This window comes from Rhamphochromis sp. 'chilingali', assembly GCF_963969265.1.
Source record: "Rhamphochromis sp. 'chilingali' genome assembly, chromosome: 4".
Classification (NCBI taxonomy): Eukaryota; Metazoa; Chordata; class Actinopteri; order Cichliformes; family Cichlidae; genus Rhamphochromis; species Rhamphochromis sp. 'chilingali'.
In genome coordinates this window covers 20,696,037-20,713,071 of record NC_137948.1, presented here as the reverse complement: position 1 = coordinate 20,713,071, position 17,035 = coordinate 20,696,037, and the positions used below count along the sequence as shown (strand labels likewise).

Below are 17,035 nucleotides of genomic sequence, written 5' to 3'. Positions count from 1 at the left end.
AAATGCTGAATTGCTGAATGGAGGCTTCTGCCACCTCATTACACATTCGGCACAGAAAGAATGGGACACACCGATTCATGCTGACACACCACATGCAGCATGGCCTTCACATTAAGCCACACTGTGTATTTATTGTGCGTCAGTGTTTGGTTAGAGAGGGTGTAAATGAGCCATAGGTGGCATCTGCGCATGTGTCCGTACGCGTATGCGTGTGAACAAGCAGAACTGTATGTGCTGACTCGTCTGTGAGACATAAATGAAGCATCCGCTTCCAACACCGCGTGTTCTCTCAGGGACGGCCACTCGGCACAACGAAATAAAAGCCGATCCAAAACACATGTCTTCAGCCTGAATACACAACTCATCTGTTCACAGGGCATAGATGTCTCCTGTGTGCGTGCGTGCGTGCGTGCGTGCGTGCGTGCGTGCGTGCGTGTGTGTGTGTGCGCGCGGGTGCGTGCGTGCGTGCGTGCGTGTGTGTGCGCGCGCGGGTGCGTGCGTGTGTGTGTGTGTGTGTGTGTGATTGCATCTGAGGTATTTGTTGGGGCAAGGCTGTGGCAGTCTCAGCCTTCTCCTGTTTCTGTAGCACTTTTGGTGTGTTTATAAAAAAACAGTGTGCATTCCTAACATAACACCACAGCCAGATTTATGGACGTTATCTTAATTTTTTATGATATTTAAATGAAAAGTGATCGTCATGTGTTATATATCATGTACAGCCAGGTACGAAGTCAGATTAAGTGATTGAAGCTTTTTTTTTCCCCTGTGTGTTTCTGTGTTTTCTTGAGTAAAAAAGCCAAATGCCTTCCCTCTTAGTAATTTCTGCTGAATTCTAGTTAGTTTGTGTCACTTGTGCAGATTTAATCTAAGACATTTTAATGACCATAATTCTTTAGTATTTGGTTCTTAACAGCTGAGTACTTTAAACTTTTTTTTGCTGGTTATACGTTTGTGTTGAGGAAAGAAAATGGGTTTAATTATTATTAAAAGTGCAAAATATTGTTCAAGATCATTGTCAGCCGAGTGTTTTCAGAAACTTTTCTTCACTTTCTTCAGAAGTATTTTGTCAGTTCATGTTTTCTTTATGCTTTTAAACAAATGCTCATCCAGCAGCTCTGTCGGGCAAAGGTTAACATATCACCTCATACACAAATGGTCCATAGTTCGAATGCTAGAGCCCAGATAAATGGAAAGTAGTGCTGTGGGATACTGCAAATAATGGCAACAATCAAAGTTACTTTTACTTCCATTTTTTTAGATGTAACTACTTTTTGTGTTTTACCAAAGATTTCTTTAGATTGCTCAGTAGGTGATTTTGTAGTTGTCAGTCATTACCAGTACCTTGAGCTATTACAGCCAAGGTACTGGGCAGCATTTACAATAAAAACACAACGCACACAAAAAATCATGGGAGCTGTATTCCTTTTTTACACGAGTTTACACCAAATGCACTCATATTTTCCCACATTACCGCTTTAGAAAATATTAATTTTGCAATTTTGGTTGAGTAAAGAACCAAATAACTGGAAACAGACACAAGACAAAAAGAGAGGTCTGACTCCCTGTACGATCTAGGTTGACTGTTGTTATTAATGTTGCATTTGTTTTCTGCAGGGTACTATATGGGAACAAAATCACAGAGATCTCCAAAGGACTCTTTGAGGGGCTGTTTTCTCTGCAGCTACTGTGAGTAGAAACACACAGACGAGCACAAAATCAGTCGCATTTGCATCTCATCGATATTCAGCGGAAAAGTGCTTACCTCAAACATTGTCATCAGAGTTGAGGCATCATGACTGAAAGCCGTCTTCACTGACTTGCACCATTTGAAACACTCGTCAGAGAACGATAACGGGGTGAGCCTTCATTTCCATTTCTCCCACTCTCTCTCTCTCTCCTTTGTTCTGTCACTTCAGGTTACTGAATGCTAATAAGATAGCATGCCTGCGCGTGGACGCGTTTCAGGACCTTCACAACCTCAATCTGCTATCACTGTATGACAACAAGCTCCAGACCATCGCCAAGGGGACTTTCTCATCTCTAAGAGCCATACAAACACTGTACGTATGCACACACTCACACACACACACACCAGACTTGTAGAGATAAATAAGGAAATGCAGTAACCGGCAAGCTTTATAAATGAGCAACCGCCGACATAAACAAAAATCAATTACGTTTTTGGAATAACGTACCAACTGTTAAAAAATACAATTTTTGTCTGTACAGTACAACAGCAGTTTCTTTGCCACTGTTAAGAATTTAACTAACCTCTCTTATAAATCCGTCAGTCAACATGAATGCTTCAAAATGGGAGGGAGGCAACATGCTCTCAGTTTTATTTCTTTCAAGAGACTCAATAGACATTCAACTGAGGAACATCTTTTTGGCTCTAACTATAGTCTCCTGTGTAGACACTTATTGCTCTGTTTCTCATCACTGGTTAGTGATTATAACAGAATATAACAGAAGAATAATTATTGTTATAACAAAGTGATAAATATACAGACTCCTTGCAGTCACACACCTCATATCATTTTTAAGAGAAATAAATCCAGGTATTTGTTCTGGTCCTTTAATTTAAAGAATAAAATAAAGGTTTTTGATGTAAACACTGTTCCAGTATCAGTCTTTGAGCTGCTGTTCACATACGTGGTGCTATTACACGCTCCCATTAGGCTTACCTGAATGTGTTTTGTATGTTCTGTGTGTCTCTGTGCAGTCACTTGGCGCAAAACCCCTTCATCTGTGACTGCCATCTGAAGTGGCTGGCAGACTACCTGCAGGACAATCCCATCGAGACGAGCGGCGCCCGCTGCACCAGCCCTCGACGGCTCGCCAACAAACGAATCGGGCAAATCAAGAGCAAGAAGTTCCGCTGCTCAGGTACAGACACGCACACACATGCACTTCACTGCATCTACACACATACAGTAGCTTGCACAAATATAGCTAGTGTAAATATGGTACATAGTAGAGGCTAATTCTTTCTTCTTCTTTTTTTACATTTCTGATCTACATACACACACAAGACAAGCTGACCTCTCCTCTCTTTTCATTCTGTGTCTTCCTGCTGGGATTTTCCCTCAGCCTCTTTCTACTAACCTCATCTCCCTGTTGTTTTTAGCGTTTTCTGGGATTTTCCACACGTTTCATGCCAAACCACAGCCAGAGTGGGTTGTCTTTTAGTGTAGCTTTTTTCTTCTGTTTTTCACTTTGACTCTCTCTGTCTCTCTATTAGCTAGAGAACAGTATTTCATCCCAGGTATTGTACAATGAGCATGAGTGTGTGTATGTGTGTGTGTGTGTGTGTGTATAAACCACTGTTTGCTCACTCACAGCTGATGCTTCACACTCGCACATCCTCGACGCTTTGAGTGACTTGCCCTGTCCGACACCTATTCAATGCCAAAACATGTTCTGCTAATGGTCTGTCATGCATTATGATGCACCGCGTCTAACCAGACACCAGATAATCACACTCTTGTCCTTGCACTGGGTTTTCGATGGTTAACGCAACCTTGATGATCGAGGGAGGAAAAACAGTTGGATTAACAAGCTTGGGTCGCTGTCAGCTGGGCTCTGTCTGTCTGGCTAAATGAAAGGACCCTGGTGCAGCGATCACAGAGACTATATTTAATGCCAGTCCTTCTTGATTCTTAGCAAATCTAATGACAGCTAATGTATGAGCGTGTGTCTGTGAGCATCTGCGTTTGTTTTTTTCGCTGCAGAACATCAAAAGGTCACACAGTCATCATGCTCAGAGGGGTGCTGGGAAATATGTAAATGAGACATGCATATGAGATCAGTAGCAGGGCTAAAGGCGGTCATTACCACAGCAGCACACAGAGGGGCCACGAAGTGTGTTGCATGAGAGAGCGTGCGCGCAAGCGTGTGTGTGTATGCGCGCACTCACTGCAGTCATTAACTCTGTAGCTCACCGGGGGGACAGAGGTTTCAAAGCCCAGATACCACATACGGGGCAAAGCTGAATAATTTAAGAACATTTTCGGTTGAAAAGTTGAATAAACATGTTTTATTCTGCGGTCCAACCTTCATATTGCGGCTAAGATCAATTCACCTAAAATCCTCTCGTTTGCATTTACACTGTTGTCTTATTTCAGATCCTACCTCATTTTTCTGTTGTTGCAAATGAGGCTCTTTTATCTGTGTATGTATGCTTTTTGCCTCACAGTCTCCCGAGAATAGGTTTAAATCGCGCCGTGCTTCGACTGGAAGAGGCCGGGACGTGTGTCGATAAATGTACCCGTTCTGTGTCACGTCACGCCAGCACGATTCTCGCTATTCACGAGTCATTAGTCCTTTAAATGAATCACTGCCTGGGGTCTGAACACGGACTGCAGCACAAATTGCAGCTTTTTTTATTTGCACTCAGTTTTTCATCAGCTTTTTCCCTTCCTGTTCAAATAAACGAGTGAAATCCCTTCTTCTTTCTCCTACTGCCTTTCTAACACACTCAGGAGTACACCATGTCAGCTGTAAGTAACACACACACCCCACACACACACACAAACGCACAAGGCTCTTCGTCCGCTCTGAATCCCTCACCTCTCGTCCCTGACCGGCATCTGACCTTTGACCTCAACTGCAATGACCCTTCTGTGACTCCTCTTGTCTTGTTGTTCACCATCAACAACGATGCGACGAGAATAATAATAACAATTTACACTTTAGCGCACAATGGTTCATGTATTTTTATCTTGTTTATATACCTATGGGGTGTGTTGGAGTGTGTGTGTGTGTGTGTGTGTGTCTGTGTGTGTATTACCCAGAAGTCAGGGCTTCTCTTGCATTCCGTGCTGCTGTAACTCTCCTCCCACTCCTCCGTAACAGCTGCCCTGTTCCTGCTCTGCTTTCTGTGATGTAGATGTCTGTAGATGTTCCTCGAGCCTTTCCCTCTATTCCTGCAACTTTTTGAACACCTTGTCTGATATCCTCCTTCTTATCATTTTTCCTCTCTGTCCTCTCTATTCGCTGCAAATTACACATTTCCAGTATCAGGTGGCTTCTTCGTTCTTCTCTCCTCCTTTCTCCTCCCACTTCCTCTCCTATGCCTCTTTTCACGTTCATTCTCCCCTCAGCTCCTTTTCTCCCTTCCTCCTCTTCCTCCTCCTCCTGTCTCCTCTGTCCTTCCCACCCCTGTGTTCCAGCGGAGGAGCAGTCAGTCAGCAGGTTGTTCCTTTGTGCTTGATCTAACCATGTGGCTGCCAGGTTCCTATCGTGGAACATGGTTCTTTCAAGCACCATGGAACGGCCCTGCAAAACCCTACAGCATGGCGCAAGAGACAGCAAACTCCTGTCACTCCCTGCAAGAGTGTGTGTGTGTGTGCATGTGTGTGAGCTTGATTTAGAGCCTCAGTGTCTGTACAGTATGATAGATGACTACCTGTATGTGCATGAGCATTTTTCTGGTGAGATCTCAGCTTGTTTGTAGTCTGACAGGGCAGAAAACCTCCAATATCTTTGTTCTCGTGTGAGTGCATGTGCGTCTGTGTGTGTCTGTCTTGATCTTCACAGTCTGTGTAGCTTCCTGTTATTTTGATTCCTTTAAGGCTGCGAAGCACAATGCAGCATTTTGAACCAAAGCTTATGGGGATTGTTGCAAATGATTGTAATCAGCTTTCTTTTCCTATGACGAACAAAAAAACAAAAAAAAAAGCAGCACAGCCCTTGAGCAGTGTCTCTAAATTCTGCTATTGTGCTGGTGTTTCTATCGGGACCCGTGCCAGTAAATGCTGGGGTTTGACTCTTGCACATTTAGTGACACTGCGGTTATGATTGTGACCAGGTAACGAGGATTACCGTAGTAAGCTAGGAGGCGACTGCTTTGCAGACCTGGCCTGCCCTGAAAAGTGTCGCTGCGAGGGCACCACCGTCGACTGCTCCAACCAGAAACTCACCAAAATACCTGATCACATTCCTCAATACACCACCGAGCTGTGAGTCACGCCGTGTTTGTCTGCTACAAAGTGCATCTATGTGTGGGATAGAAGAAACCTCAGAGCCTCTTTCTCTTTGTTTCTAACCACCTCTACTTTGCTCTGTTCTCAGGCGTCTGAACAACAATGAATTCAGTGTGCTCGAGGCAACGGGGATCTTCAAAAAGCTGCCTCAGCTGAGGAAGATGTGAGTCAGACATGTCTTTAATGTAACAAGGACGTAACGTCACGAAGTCACACTCGGGTCACACAGAGGAAAACTGCGACAGATGCGGATATAGAAATTAAAATGAACTATGTGTGTTTCTCTCTATACACGTAACCCCCCACCCCCTCTTTACATCTTTCTTTTCTTGCTGCTCTCTTACTTTCCTTCCTCCTGCTTCCCGCTCTGTGTAGTAACCTGAGTAATAACCGTATCACTGACATAGAGGAGGGAACGTTTGAAGGAGCTTCAGGGGTCAATGAGCTGATTCTGACCTCCAACAGACTGGAGAACATACACCACCGCATGCTGAAGGGACTCAGTGGCCTCCGCACACTGTGGGTACACACACACCCACACACTCACACATATGCATATGTATTAAGTATGCCAGCAATATCCAAAGACGTTCCCACATACTGTGACACTGTCAAACACAGAATAATATGAGCATGCATAATTCACCAGGTAACACTGCATATTTAGGTTTATGTAATGAGCTTCAGTTAATAGGTAATACGATCCACATGAGGCTGTAAAGATGTTTATTAAGGCATATAATTTTACATTTTATCTACCTTGACAACAATCAAGGGCCCATGCCATTTTTTTCCAGGGGTCAGGGAATAAACCACCATTAACTGTTAATTAATATATAATAATTAAGACCCTAAGATCCTGAGGAAACCAATGCAGATTAGATTTTTTTTATAAAGTCAATAGTATCAGTCTTAATAAAGCAAAACTAAATGCTTATTCAATTTAATATGAGCCACTGGTTAAACTCAAAAAGTGCAACTGCATTGGTCTCATAAACAATTAGAGGAAGGTCAAGGCTTTTAGTGACATTCCTACACAGTTATAAAGTGTTAATAAGTGTTACTGTTTATGATCTTTAAGACGTATGTAGTGTTATGTACATATAATTTATAAGGAATTATGTGGGGATTTTTTTTAGTTATTAGCTATTAGTTAATCGCTATTAACTACTGCAAAGACCTGAAAATAAGGTGTTATCTCATTAGGGTATAAACATAAGTGTATATACTTAACTGTATATACATGTATACTACATACTTAACTGTAGCACAGGTTAATTCATTCACTTTTTTCCTGTGTGTGGGTAGCATGCTGAGGAGCAACCGCATCAGCTGTGTGAGCAACAGCAGCTTCGTGGGGTTGAGTTCGGTGCGTCTGCTGTCACTCTATGACAACCAGATTACCTCCATGAACCCCGGAGCCTTCGACACGCTGCACTCCCTGTCCACACTGTGAGTGTAAACAACACAACCCACAAATGTGACAAATATAAATGCAAAAAATAACAATAATAACAATAATAATAATGCTGAGCACCCTCATCACCTTACTTTCCTACTCTCCAGAAACCTTCTGGCTAATCCTTTTAACTGCAACTGTCACCTGGCTTGGCTTGGTGATTGGTTGAGAAGGAAACGCATCGTCACTGGTAACCCCCGCTGCCAGAGTCCTTACTTCCTGAAGGAGATCCCCATCCAGGATGTAGCTGTCCAGGACTTTGCCTGTGAAGATGGTGAGATGGAGAAAATAATAATGATATTACACGTCTCTCTAAAACAGCTTTTTTATCCCTAATCACTTTTACCATCAGGTAATGATGAGAACAGCTGCTCTCCGGTGCTGAGATGTCCAGCTGAGTGTTCCTGTCTGGACACCGTGGTCCGCTGCAGCAACAAAGGACTCACCACGCTGCCCAGAGGCCTCCCCAAAGAGACCACCGAACTGTGAGTTTATAGCAAACACACCCTTTAGTATAAAGCTTAACCAAACTCCACATTTTACAAGCTGCAATCATAAAGTTCCCTATTAAATGTGCCTGAAAACATAAAGAAACATAAATTATTTAAGATCAGGTCCAGACCACTTCCAGGGCTTTGAGATAATTGTTACTTTTAGTTTGGTCCCTTAACACTTTCCCTGCTAATGACAAAAGCAATCAGTGATTTCAGTTGTTGACTGCTTGCACTTCTACATCTTGTTCAGAGAACAAACATTCCACTCTGAGTCAAACTGACCCAACGCTCATTACAATTAGAGCTGAATCTCCAGCTGTGACCCACAGACTAAACAACGATTGGCAGTTGAAGAGTCCACAAACCAACAAAGCATCCTTTGCTTCGTTTTTAATAGATTCACACAGACAGTTAATCCACCAGGGTCAGGAACGTTTAGTGGATCTGATCTAAACAGTGGTTCGTGCCAGCGTGCAATCCTGCGCTGGTGCACTGTAGCTAATCCCAGACTGAATCTGTGATGCTAAGATCAGTTAAGGTCAGTGCTCCTTGGGGCCACGCCACCTGCTTCAGCACTCATTGTTCATCTTGTGGCTAAAGATAGCTTTTTATAGCTTTGGCTGTATGTCCAAGGTCTGCATCAGTCGTCTGATGCAATATCATGAGACACTTGATAAATTATCTCTGCAGTGAGACTGTGCAGATTGTTAAGGTTCACAATTGAGGAGGGAGAGTACAAACCACTCTTGGTCCAGAAGCTCTTGGTCCAACAATGATTTTAATGAACACACGTGTGGGAAGACACTCTGTACGCAGACAGCCAGTAGTCCTCGACTTAATCAAAGCATGAACAGATATTTTATAGCATCAGGGTTTGTTTACTGACGCCCCTTCATGCGTCACCGATACATTTTATACATAGATCAGATCAACATCACCATGACTTTTCACCCAGAAAATCATCTTCTATTTTTATGGCTGGTACTTTCCGTTCTTGTCTCAAAGTGAATTGTTCCTCTTTCTTGTCGAGACATAACTAATCTCTCCTCTAAATAAGTCTAACTAATATGTGTGTATGTGTTGACCTCACATGCTCTTTGTGTCACCTCTTCACCTCCTACTGTCTGTGTCTCGTCCTCAAATGCTCTTTCCCAATTCACCTGTTGCACTTCTGACCTTTCACTAGACCAGAAGCTCACTGACACTATGTGTATGTCTTCTACTAAATAAATGTTTTAACCAAGAACCTCTACTAAAACCTTAATATAAAATGACCTGATATAAGTGTTTTGTAAGCATGTATTGCAATTCCTTCTATGTTCTAGTTTTCCCTCAGCATGTATCACCTGAACAGTCACGTCAGTGAAGCTTAAGACCTTTAAAGAACCTGAACATCAACTCAAATAAGCACAGATATGCAATATGTATAAAATAGTTATAACTGCACCTGGAATACAAGGTCAACATAATAACTGTATGCATAACATCTTAAGGCCATCTTAAAGCTATCTGTTACATGGTTAAAGCAATGATCATACTGCAGATTATATTATGCTGGTCAAATACTTTTTGTTCATCCCCACAATCCCCCTTTCGACCTCTGGCACACCAGAGGTCGATACATAGGTTGTTGTTCACTCCTCAGTCCACTCGGCTACCTCCAGATCCATCATCGGCATCATGGACATAGGGGCCACCGCCCCAGGGTCCAGTGCCTTTACAATCACTTTCTCTACCAACCTTCGGGCACAAGGAATGAGACAACAACCACAGGTCACCAAAATACCCACCAATACAGATAGAGACAACATAATTGACAGAGCAAGCCCCTTCCACTTTCCCTTTTTTACTCTTTTTATTTAAACCACCCCTTTTCAAACTCTCAATTTGTTACCACTCCTTTCTGTAGGCGCGGCGATCTCCTCCTAGGCTGCTCTTCTTTCTTCGGCCTTCCAGGTGGACTACTGGTCGGCCCGTTGCACAGGTGAAGAGGTTTATTCTGCCTCTGTTCCTTGACACCTGCGTTCTTTGAAGACGAATTTTCCTCCACCAAGCTCTCGTGTGCGGGTGCACACTGCGACCAGTGGTACCAGGTGTCGCCTTTCCCTTTCAGCTGGACTGCTGTAGCCGTCCGGGCGGTCACCTCATACGGACCAGTCCAGCGGGGCTCCTTCCACTTTCGCTTAATGACCTTTAGCCATACAGCCTTTGCGTCCGGTACCTCTCCGTTCCCCGTGGGTCTCTCACAAGTGACCTGTTTTGTAAAGCTGGACACAAGAGCTTTCAACTCATTAAAATATTCTGCATGAGACCTGTTGCTTGTCCTGGGCTGCTCCACCGGGACCACTGTCCAGGGTGCTGGAAACTGTCTCCCAGTCAGCAGCTCATAAGGGGTGAAACCTGTGGATTGGTTAACAGAACATCTTATGGTCATCAAAGCAATGGGCAGGGCTGCGACCCAATTTAGCCCTGTCTGGGCACAGATTTTAGCCAACTTGTTTTTCAAATTTAGGTTCATCCTCTCTACCTCTTGCAAATCTTTGTTCTTGAAGTGAGTACCATTGTCTGATCTAATTCTCTTGGGAAACCCATGCCTTGGAATGTAATGATTGATTAAGCACTTAATCACGCTTTTCGCGTCTTCACATTTGGTCGCCCATGCTTCGGGCCATCCAGTCAGAACATCCACACACACCAACAAATACCTCACCCCACCTGGCCCTGTATCAACCATGTCGGTATAATCAATCACGACCTCTTCTCCTGGCCTTTCTGGCATGAGAAACTTACCAGCTTCAGGTTTTACTGCTGGCTTTGGGTTGTGTGCCCCACAAATTAGGCACGTTCTGGCCTTTTCCAGTATCATCCTTCTCAAATCAGGACGCCACCATCGGCACAAATTTCTCTCCATCTGTTTCACTCCCACGTGACCAAGCCCATGAGCCTCATTCACCTTCTGTTCCGCCATTTTGGCCGTTAAAGCGGGACGCCCATCTGGCCCCCTCCACAAACCGCCATCTTGCCAGGCTCCTTTGTTTTCCCACACCCCCTTTTCCTCTGGGGATGTCTCCTCCTGAGCCTGTCTAACTTCTTCCATGCTGTTAGTGCTAACCTCCTCTTCTGGGGTTACCTGCACCATTTGTCTCTGTCCTTTGTAGCCCGCTGCTTCCTTTGCGGCTTCATCAGCTTTCTGATTTCCCTTTGCCACCATACTGTCTGCTTGTGAGTGGCCTTTGCATTTTATAATACTTACCTCGTCTGGGTCCTCCAGGGCCTTTTTGTGACAGATGGGTGCATTAGTGGCCGCTCTGAACCCGGCTCTCTTCCACTGAGCCAGTTCCACATGAGCTGCTCCAAACGCATATGCTGAGTCAGTGTAGATGTTCACTCTCATGTTTTTAGCCAACCTCAGGGCTCGAGTTAGGGCTATCACTTCAGCTCTCTGGGCTGACTGTTGTCCCTCAATTTTTCCTGCTTCTTTCACCTGAAACTCAGTTCCTACTCTACAGACTACTGCATAGCCGGCTTTTAATCCTTCTTCATCTCTGTGGCAGCATCCATCTGTGAACCAATCCTCAGCTCCATATATGGGCTCTGCCTTCAGGTCTTCCCTGATTTTTCCTTCAACTTGGGCTTTCTTAATACAGTCATGTGGTTCTCCTGACCCCATTAGGTCTGCCATATTTATTCCTTCATGTGTGAATATCAAATTTGGCGCCTCTAAAATTTTGCTCAACCTTTGTTGCGTCAGTGGAGTCATTGTGAATACCTGTGAGTTCACATAGGCCACTACACTGTGTGTGGTAAGCACTTTCAGTGGGTGTTCCCTCACTATGTGTGCTGTTTTCTGAATTATCTTTGCTACTCCTGCTGCATGTTGTGTGCATGTAGGATGCCTTGCTTCTGTTGAATTTAATCTTATGCTGACATACATAAGTACATCCCTACCTCCCCCTTTTTTCTGAAACAACACACCATTCACAACTCCCTTTGTTTCTGAAACATCAAGATAAAATGCCTCATCATAGTTAGGTGTGGCCAGATCTGTGGCTCTTGACAAATCCTGTTTTAGCTAAATGAACGCTGTCTCTGTGTCCGGCGGCCAAGGCAATTCAGCCTTCAGATTTCGAACACCAACTTTCTTGATCAGGTCCCTTAAAGGGGCAGTTTTACCCGCATAGTTCGGAATGAACTGCCTGCTGTAACCTGTCAAGCCAAGAAAGGAAAGCAACTCCTTCACAGTTCTTGGTTTTGGATGTGTCAGAATTTGGTCTCTGTGTGTGTTCATTAACCCCACTGATCTGTGTGCGATCACCCGGCCCAGGAATGTTACCTCTGGCCGGACCAACTGCAGTTTTTCTTTACTCACTTTGAAGCCACACTCCGCCAATCTGTTCAACACCACGAGCGATGCTGCCGTACAGGCCGCTGCTGACGGGGCTGCAATAAGAAGATCATCAACATACTGTATTAATGTACAGCCCTCTGGCAGTTGACATGGGGACAATGCCTCTTTCAACACCTGATTGAAAATTCCTGGTGAGAGTGCAAAGCCTTGTGGTAGGCGTGTGTACCTAAATTTCCGGCCTCTGTATGTGAAAGAGAAAATGTCTCTGTGTGACTCGTGCAGTGGGAGACAAAAAATGCATTCGCTAGGTCAATACATGTGAACCACTTTTGGTCCCCAGTAATTTCGGTCAGAGCTGTGTAGGGATTTGGTACAGGCACAGTGTCAGTCCTCAGTATGGCATTTATTGCTCTCAAATCATGTGCCATACGGTACTTCCCTGTCCCATGTTTTTCCACTGGCAAAATAGGTGTGTTCCAAAATGACCATGAGGGCTCAAGCACTCCTGCCTTCCACAGTCCTTCAATGGTTTCAGCTATACCTTCCTCTGCTTCAGTTTTGTGCTTATATTGTGGTCTGTTAATTGGTATGTCAGACTTCAGCTGGAACAGGACAGGCGAACAGTTAGCTAAACCTACATCTGTGGGCCCTGCGGACCACAAAGTATCAGGCAATTTTGAGAGCTCAGCTACTGCATCAGGATGATCCATTCTTTCCCTGCCATGTATTCTGGAGATTTCTTTATGTTCTAAGATCACTGCATCGTTGGACAAACAAGTTATGCGATATATTTTACATTTTGGTGCATACCAGACAGCATGCGTTGTCCAGCGCCCGCTTGACCATTGGTCCCAGATCTCTTGGCCCATGACCCTCGTGGACCGCCAATGTAATGTGAGGGGCTTAATCCTCTCCCACATTGTACCAAGGCACTTGTTCATCAGTAAATTTCACAGCCGCGGCCACACCTTCTGGTCCAACATAAATGTTATGTGTTCGCACATTCCACGTCTGTCCCTCAAGATCAGACTGGAACTGTTCCCGATAGATATCGTTATCTTCCCTATCATAAAAGAGTGTAACGTGGAAAGGATCTCGCGGGGGAATAGACGGCCAGACTCATTATCCAGGGTTTCCACAGCTGATAATGTCTGATAAGTTCTGGACTAGATATTGAGTCTTTGAAGGTGATCCCAGGCACGGGAATTCTTTTCCTCCAGGCAGAGTAACCATCAGTCCATCTGGTGAGCACATGATTGTGGCTCCCAGTTTCACAAGCAGGTCCCTGCCCATCAGATTTGCAGCCACCTGTCAGGACACCACATATTTGTCTCTCAAAGTCTGTTTTCCCAGCTTTGTCAATGCTGGATCTGTCAATGGCAGTGTCATTGGAATCCCGGAAAAGCCTACCACATTAACTGTGTGACAGGAGAGTGTCGCACTGTCTGGTGTGTCTTTCAGTGTTGAGTATGTTGCTCCAGTATCCACCAGGAAGGGCAATTCAGTGCCTTCCACGGTCATTGACAGCATGGGTTCTGCCGTCCCCACGCTGTTCGGTCTCTCCGGGCTCCGTCAGTATTGCTCCCCCTCCCAGCCCCAGTCAGCTACTGGGTACTGGGCGACTGGTGCTGCATTCGGGTTTGGAGCTTCATGTGCTCCCCTGTAAGCAGCTCTTTGTCTTGGGCCTCCTTGTGCCTGGGGTTGATAGCCTCGCCTCTGATAATTTCGCTGCGATACAGGGCATTCTCGGGACCAGTGTCCTTCTGCTCCACAGCTGTAACAGCCAGTCCAAGACACATTGTTAGGATTCCCTGGATTCCGAGCCCTTTGTCCTCCCCTCACGGATCCACCACGCCCTCTCTGCGGTCCACCGGTCCCCCAATTCCCTACTGGTTGACGCTGCCCTGGTGCATTGGCGGGCCAACGGTCATCAGGGTAGAGACCCGGATCCTGATCTGGCCAGTCAGGCACAGGATCGGGCTGAGGCCTTGCCACCATTATTTTCCTTGCGCTCTCTTTATCCTCTTTCTTTCTGTCTCCTGCTTTGTTTTTTGCTTCTGCCAGCTGCAACTTGACCAGCCACGCCTGGGCTTCCTCCAACTCTTTCTTTTGTTTGTTTGCCAAATCCTGTTCCCGCTGAAGTCTGTGGGTCACATGTCTGTCCCACTGCACCGAGTCTACAACGGCAAAATCTGGGTTCTTTTCCAAGTCAACTGCAACCTGGTTGGGCAGCCCTGCCAGCACTGCCGAACGAAACCACGCTCTACTTTCACCCTCCTTCCCCGGATGTATTCCTGTTTCTAACAACCATTGTTCCTTTGCTTTAGCTAAACACTCTCTGGGTGTGTTTTTAGGATCCCAAATAATTTTTGGAATGGCTCCAGAGTTAGGAGTTGGGTACTTCTCCCGGACTGCATCTGCTAAGTCATTCTGCACCTCATGGTATGGCAGGTCATTTGCATATCTGGTTGTTTGAGCTATCTGCTCTACATCTGCTAACCCACCACCCAGCATACAACGTCCGGCCAAAGCGCGAAAATCGCCCAGCGCTAATTCTTCTCCTTCCCAATGTTCTCCCTTGGTTATTGGTGGAAGTTGTTTAACCAATGCTTCCAAATCTCTCACCTTATAGGCGCGATAAACTGGTTCGTTCTTTGGACCTGCTATTAGAGGCAGATTTAAACCAGGGTCAGGAGCTCCTTGTTCAAAACTCACTTTTCTACTCTTCCTCAACTTTCCTTTTCCCTTTGAGCTCTTAAATATGGGCCGTCTCTGTGCTTGGTCTCTCTTCACACTTCTTTTCCTCAAAATTAGGCTTGTACTTGGTTGGGGTTCAGCTCCTCCATCTTCGTCCTCCTCATCGTCCTCTTCTTCTGATGACGTCGCACGGTCTTCATTCTCCTCTTCTGGCCCTCCCTGCATTACTCTCTGCTTTATAACCTCCAATGCCGTTAATGCCTCTATTGACGCACGTAGGGCCTCATGCATTTGTCCATACACTTCTCCTTCAGTTTTTAACACCAAGCTCAGAGCTATTTTATCACCCAGCCCTTTCTGTTGGGATGTAATAAGTTTGCTTACCTCAACCTCCATCGCTTGGCACTCCTTCTCTGCTGATTTTAATACTCCAGGGGAAGCCAAACGAATAGCTTTCATAAGCTGTTCAAGCTGATCCTTCAGAGGTTTGCATCCCCTTTTCCCACTAGGTGTCGCACCCGAGCTGTCAGCCATTCTCTGAAACACAGACTTACCTCTTCCAATGGCGTTGGTCGACTCCACCTTCTAGGTCTAGGTCACCCAGACACGCTTAACTTTCGGTTTCAGTCTTCGTCTCGCTGTTCTCGCAACCACTGGCTCCTCTTCCCCTGCTCAGTGACACACAAAGTTTAACCCAGCACTTTAGACGCTGTCCTCGCGTTCTCAAGCGTTGACACTCAATCAAAATTATTCGCCCTCAAAGTGTTAATATATGACACCAGCAACCCTTATGCGCAACGCGCTCACCTCCGTATACTTACCTCTCCAATAGTTCCTCGGATTAGTGTTTTTCCGTTTTTTCATTTATTTTAAACCCATTAACGGCGCTGCGCGTCCCTTATATACTTTACAGCAACACACCCTCAAGCATCCCTCAACTTATACTAATAAATCTAAAACCAAGAAATCACCTTTATGTCATTATGTCAAAGCTTTCTCCATTTTGCACAGCCTGCCACATGTTTAACAAAAAATCGCTGCCCGAGAAGGCTCCCACATATCAAGGTGGTCGTTCTCACAAATTTCCAGCAGACCCTCAAATAAACAAAAACAACGACCCAGGCAGGCTTCCAGTTCAGCCTCCTCAATTTCTATGCACACCGAAAACTCATGGGGAGATTCTTCTGTCTCCCCGTGTCCTACACAATTCACCTCCAAATGATCCCCTACAATTGAAATTTCAGTGTGGAATGAGGCAGAGATTAACATTTCCTTATTTATTTACTATATGTAACCTGAATTTTTCTCTCTCTTATCAAATAACAAAGGTTATCTTTAAAATTTGTTATTGAACTACTAATTAAGTTGCTTTTTATGGTATCAGTGGTAAACTACCCCTAAAAAGTCCACTTTATTGCGTGTTCATTGAGTTACTTCTATTAAGGCTATTTAACAAGTTCAATTTACCCATACTCATTAATCTGTCACGCTTATTAGTGGCTCATGGTTGCTTAAAGCCTATGTCTGACTTGACCACAGAGTTAGAGCATCATTCAATCCTCTCAGGATGACCACTCCACTTACTCTGCATCCAGTCAGCTCATTAATTAACAACCCTTGCAGACTGTAACCCTTTTTATTTTTTGTTTATGCCTTCAAATCCACCTTAAATCTTCTTACCTAAACGTTGGTTTTAAACACAAACAATTCTTATATTCTACTTTGAAACGCTGTCACCATTCATATATTTACAATGTTATTATATACTAAGCCAGCATTTTAATCGCAGACATTTATCCACATTTGCAAACAATAGTTATAGAGCTGAATAACACACAAAACCGAAAGCATAGTCCTCTCATGCGCTCTGCATCAGCTGCCTCATTTGCATGCACACACACTCTCCATCTAAAAATGGCAGCAGGCAGTCAGTGCATTGCTGACTCGACACACAGCCTCCTCTCACACCAAATTTACTTATTCTATATTACAACGACGTCTTATATTTACAACCACTGTCAGATCTGTCAGCTTTAGCGCCTACACAATTTCG

The 17,035-nt window shown here is 44.7% G+C and overlaps 1 protein-coding gene across 1 annotated transcript in view; it reads left to right on the top strand.

The window, feature by feature from the left end:
• The window catches only part of slit2 (slit homolog 2), a 118,826-nt gene that overhangs the window by 73,545 nt on the left and 28,246 nt on the right, over window positions 1-17,035 (top strand). The window contains exons 12-20 of the mRNA XM_080879952.1: window positions 1,615-1,686; window positions 1,917-2,060; window positions 2,723-2,886; window positions 5,810-5,960; window positions 6,073-6,147; window positions 6,360-6,503; window positions 7,293-7,436; window positions 7,551-7,717; window positions 7,796-7,928. Coding sequence (XP_080736078.1) covers window positions 1,615-1,686; window positions 1,917-2,060; window positions 2,723-2,886; window positions 5,810-5,960; window positions 6,073-6,147; window positions 6,360-6,503; window positions 7,293-7,436; window positions 7,551-7,717; window positions 7,796-7,928 — 1,194 coding nt within the window. The remainder of the gene's footprint in view (window positions 1-1,614; window positions 1,687-1,916; window positions 2,061-2,722; window positions 2,887-5,809; window positions 5,961-6,072; window positions 6,148-6,359; window positions 6,504-7,292; window positions 7,437-7,550; window positions 7,718-7,795; window positions 7,929-17,035) is intronic.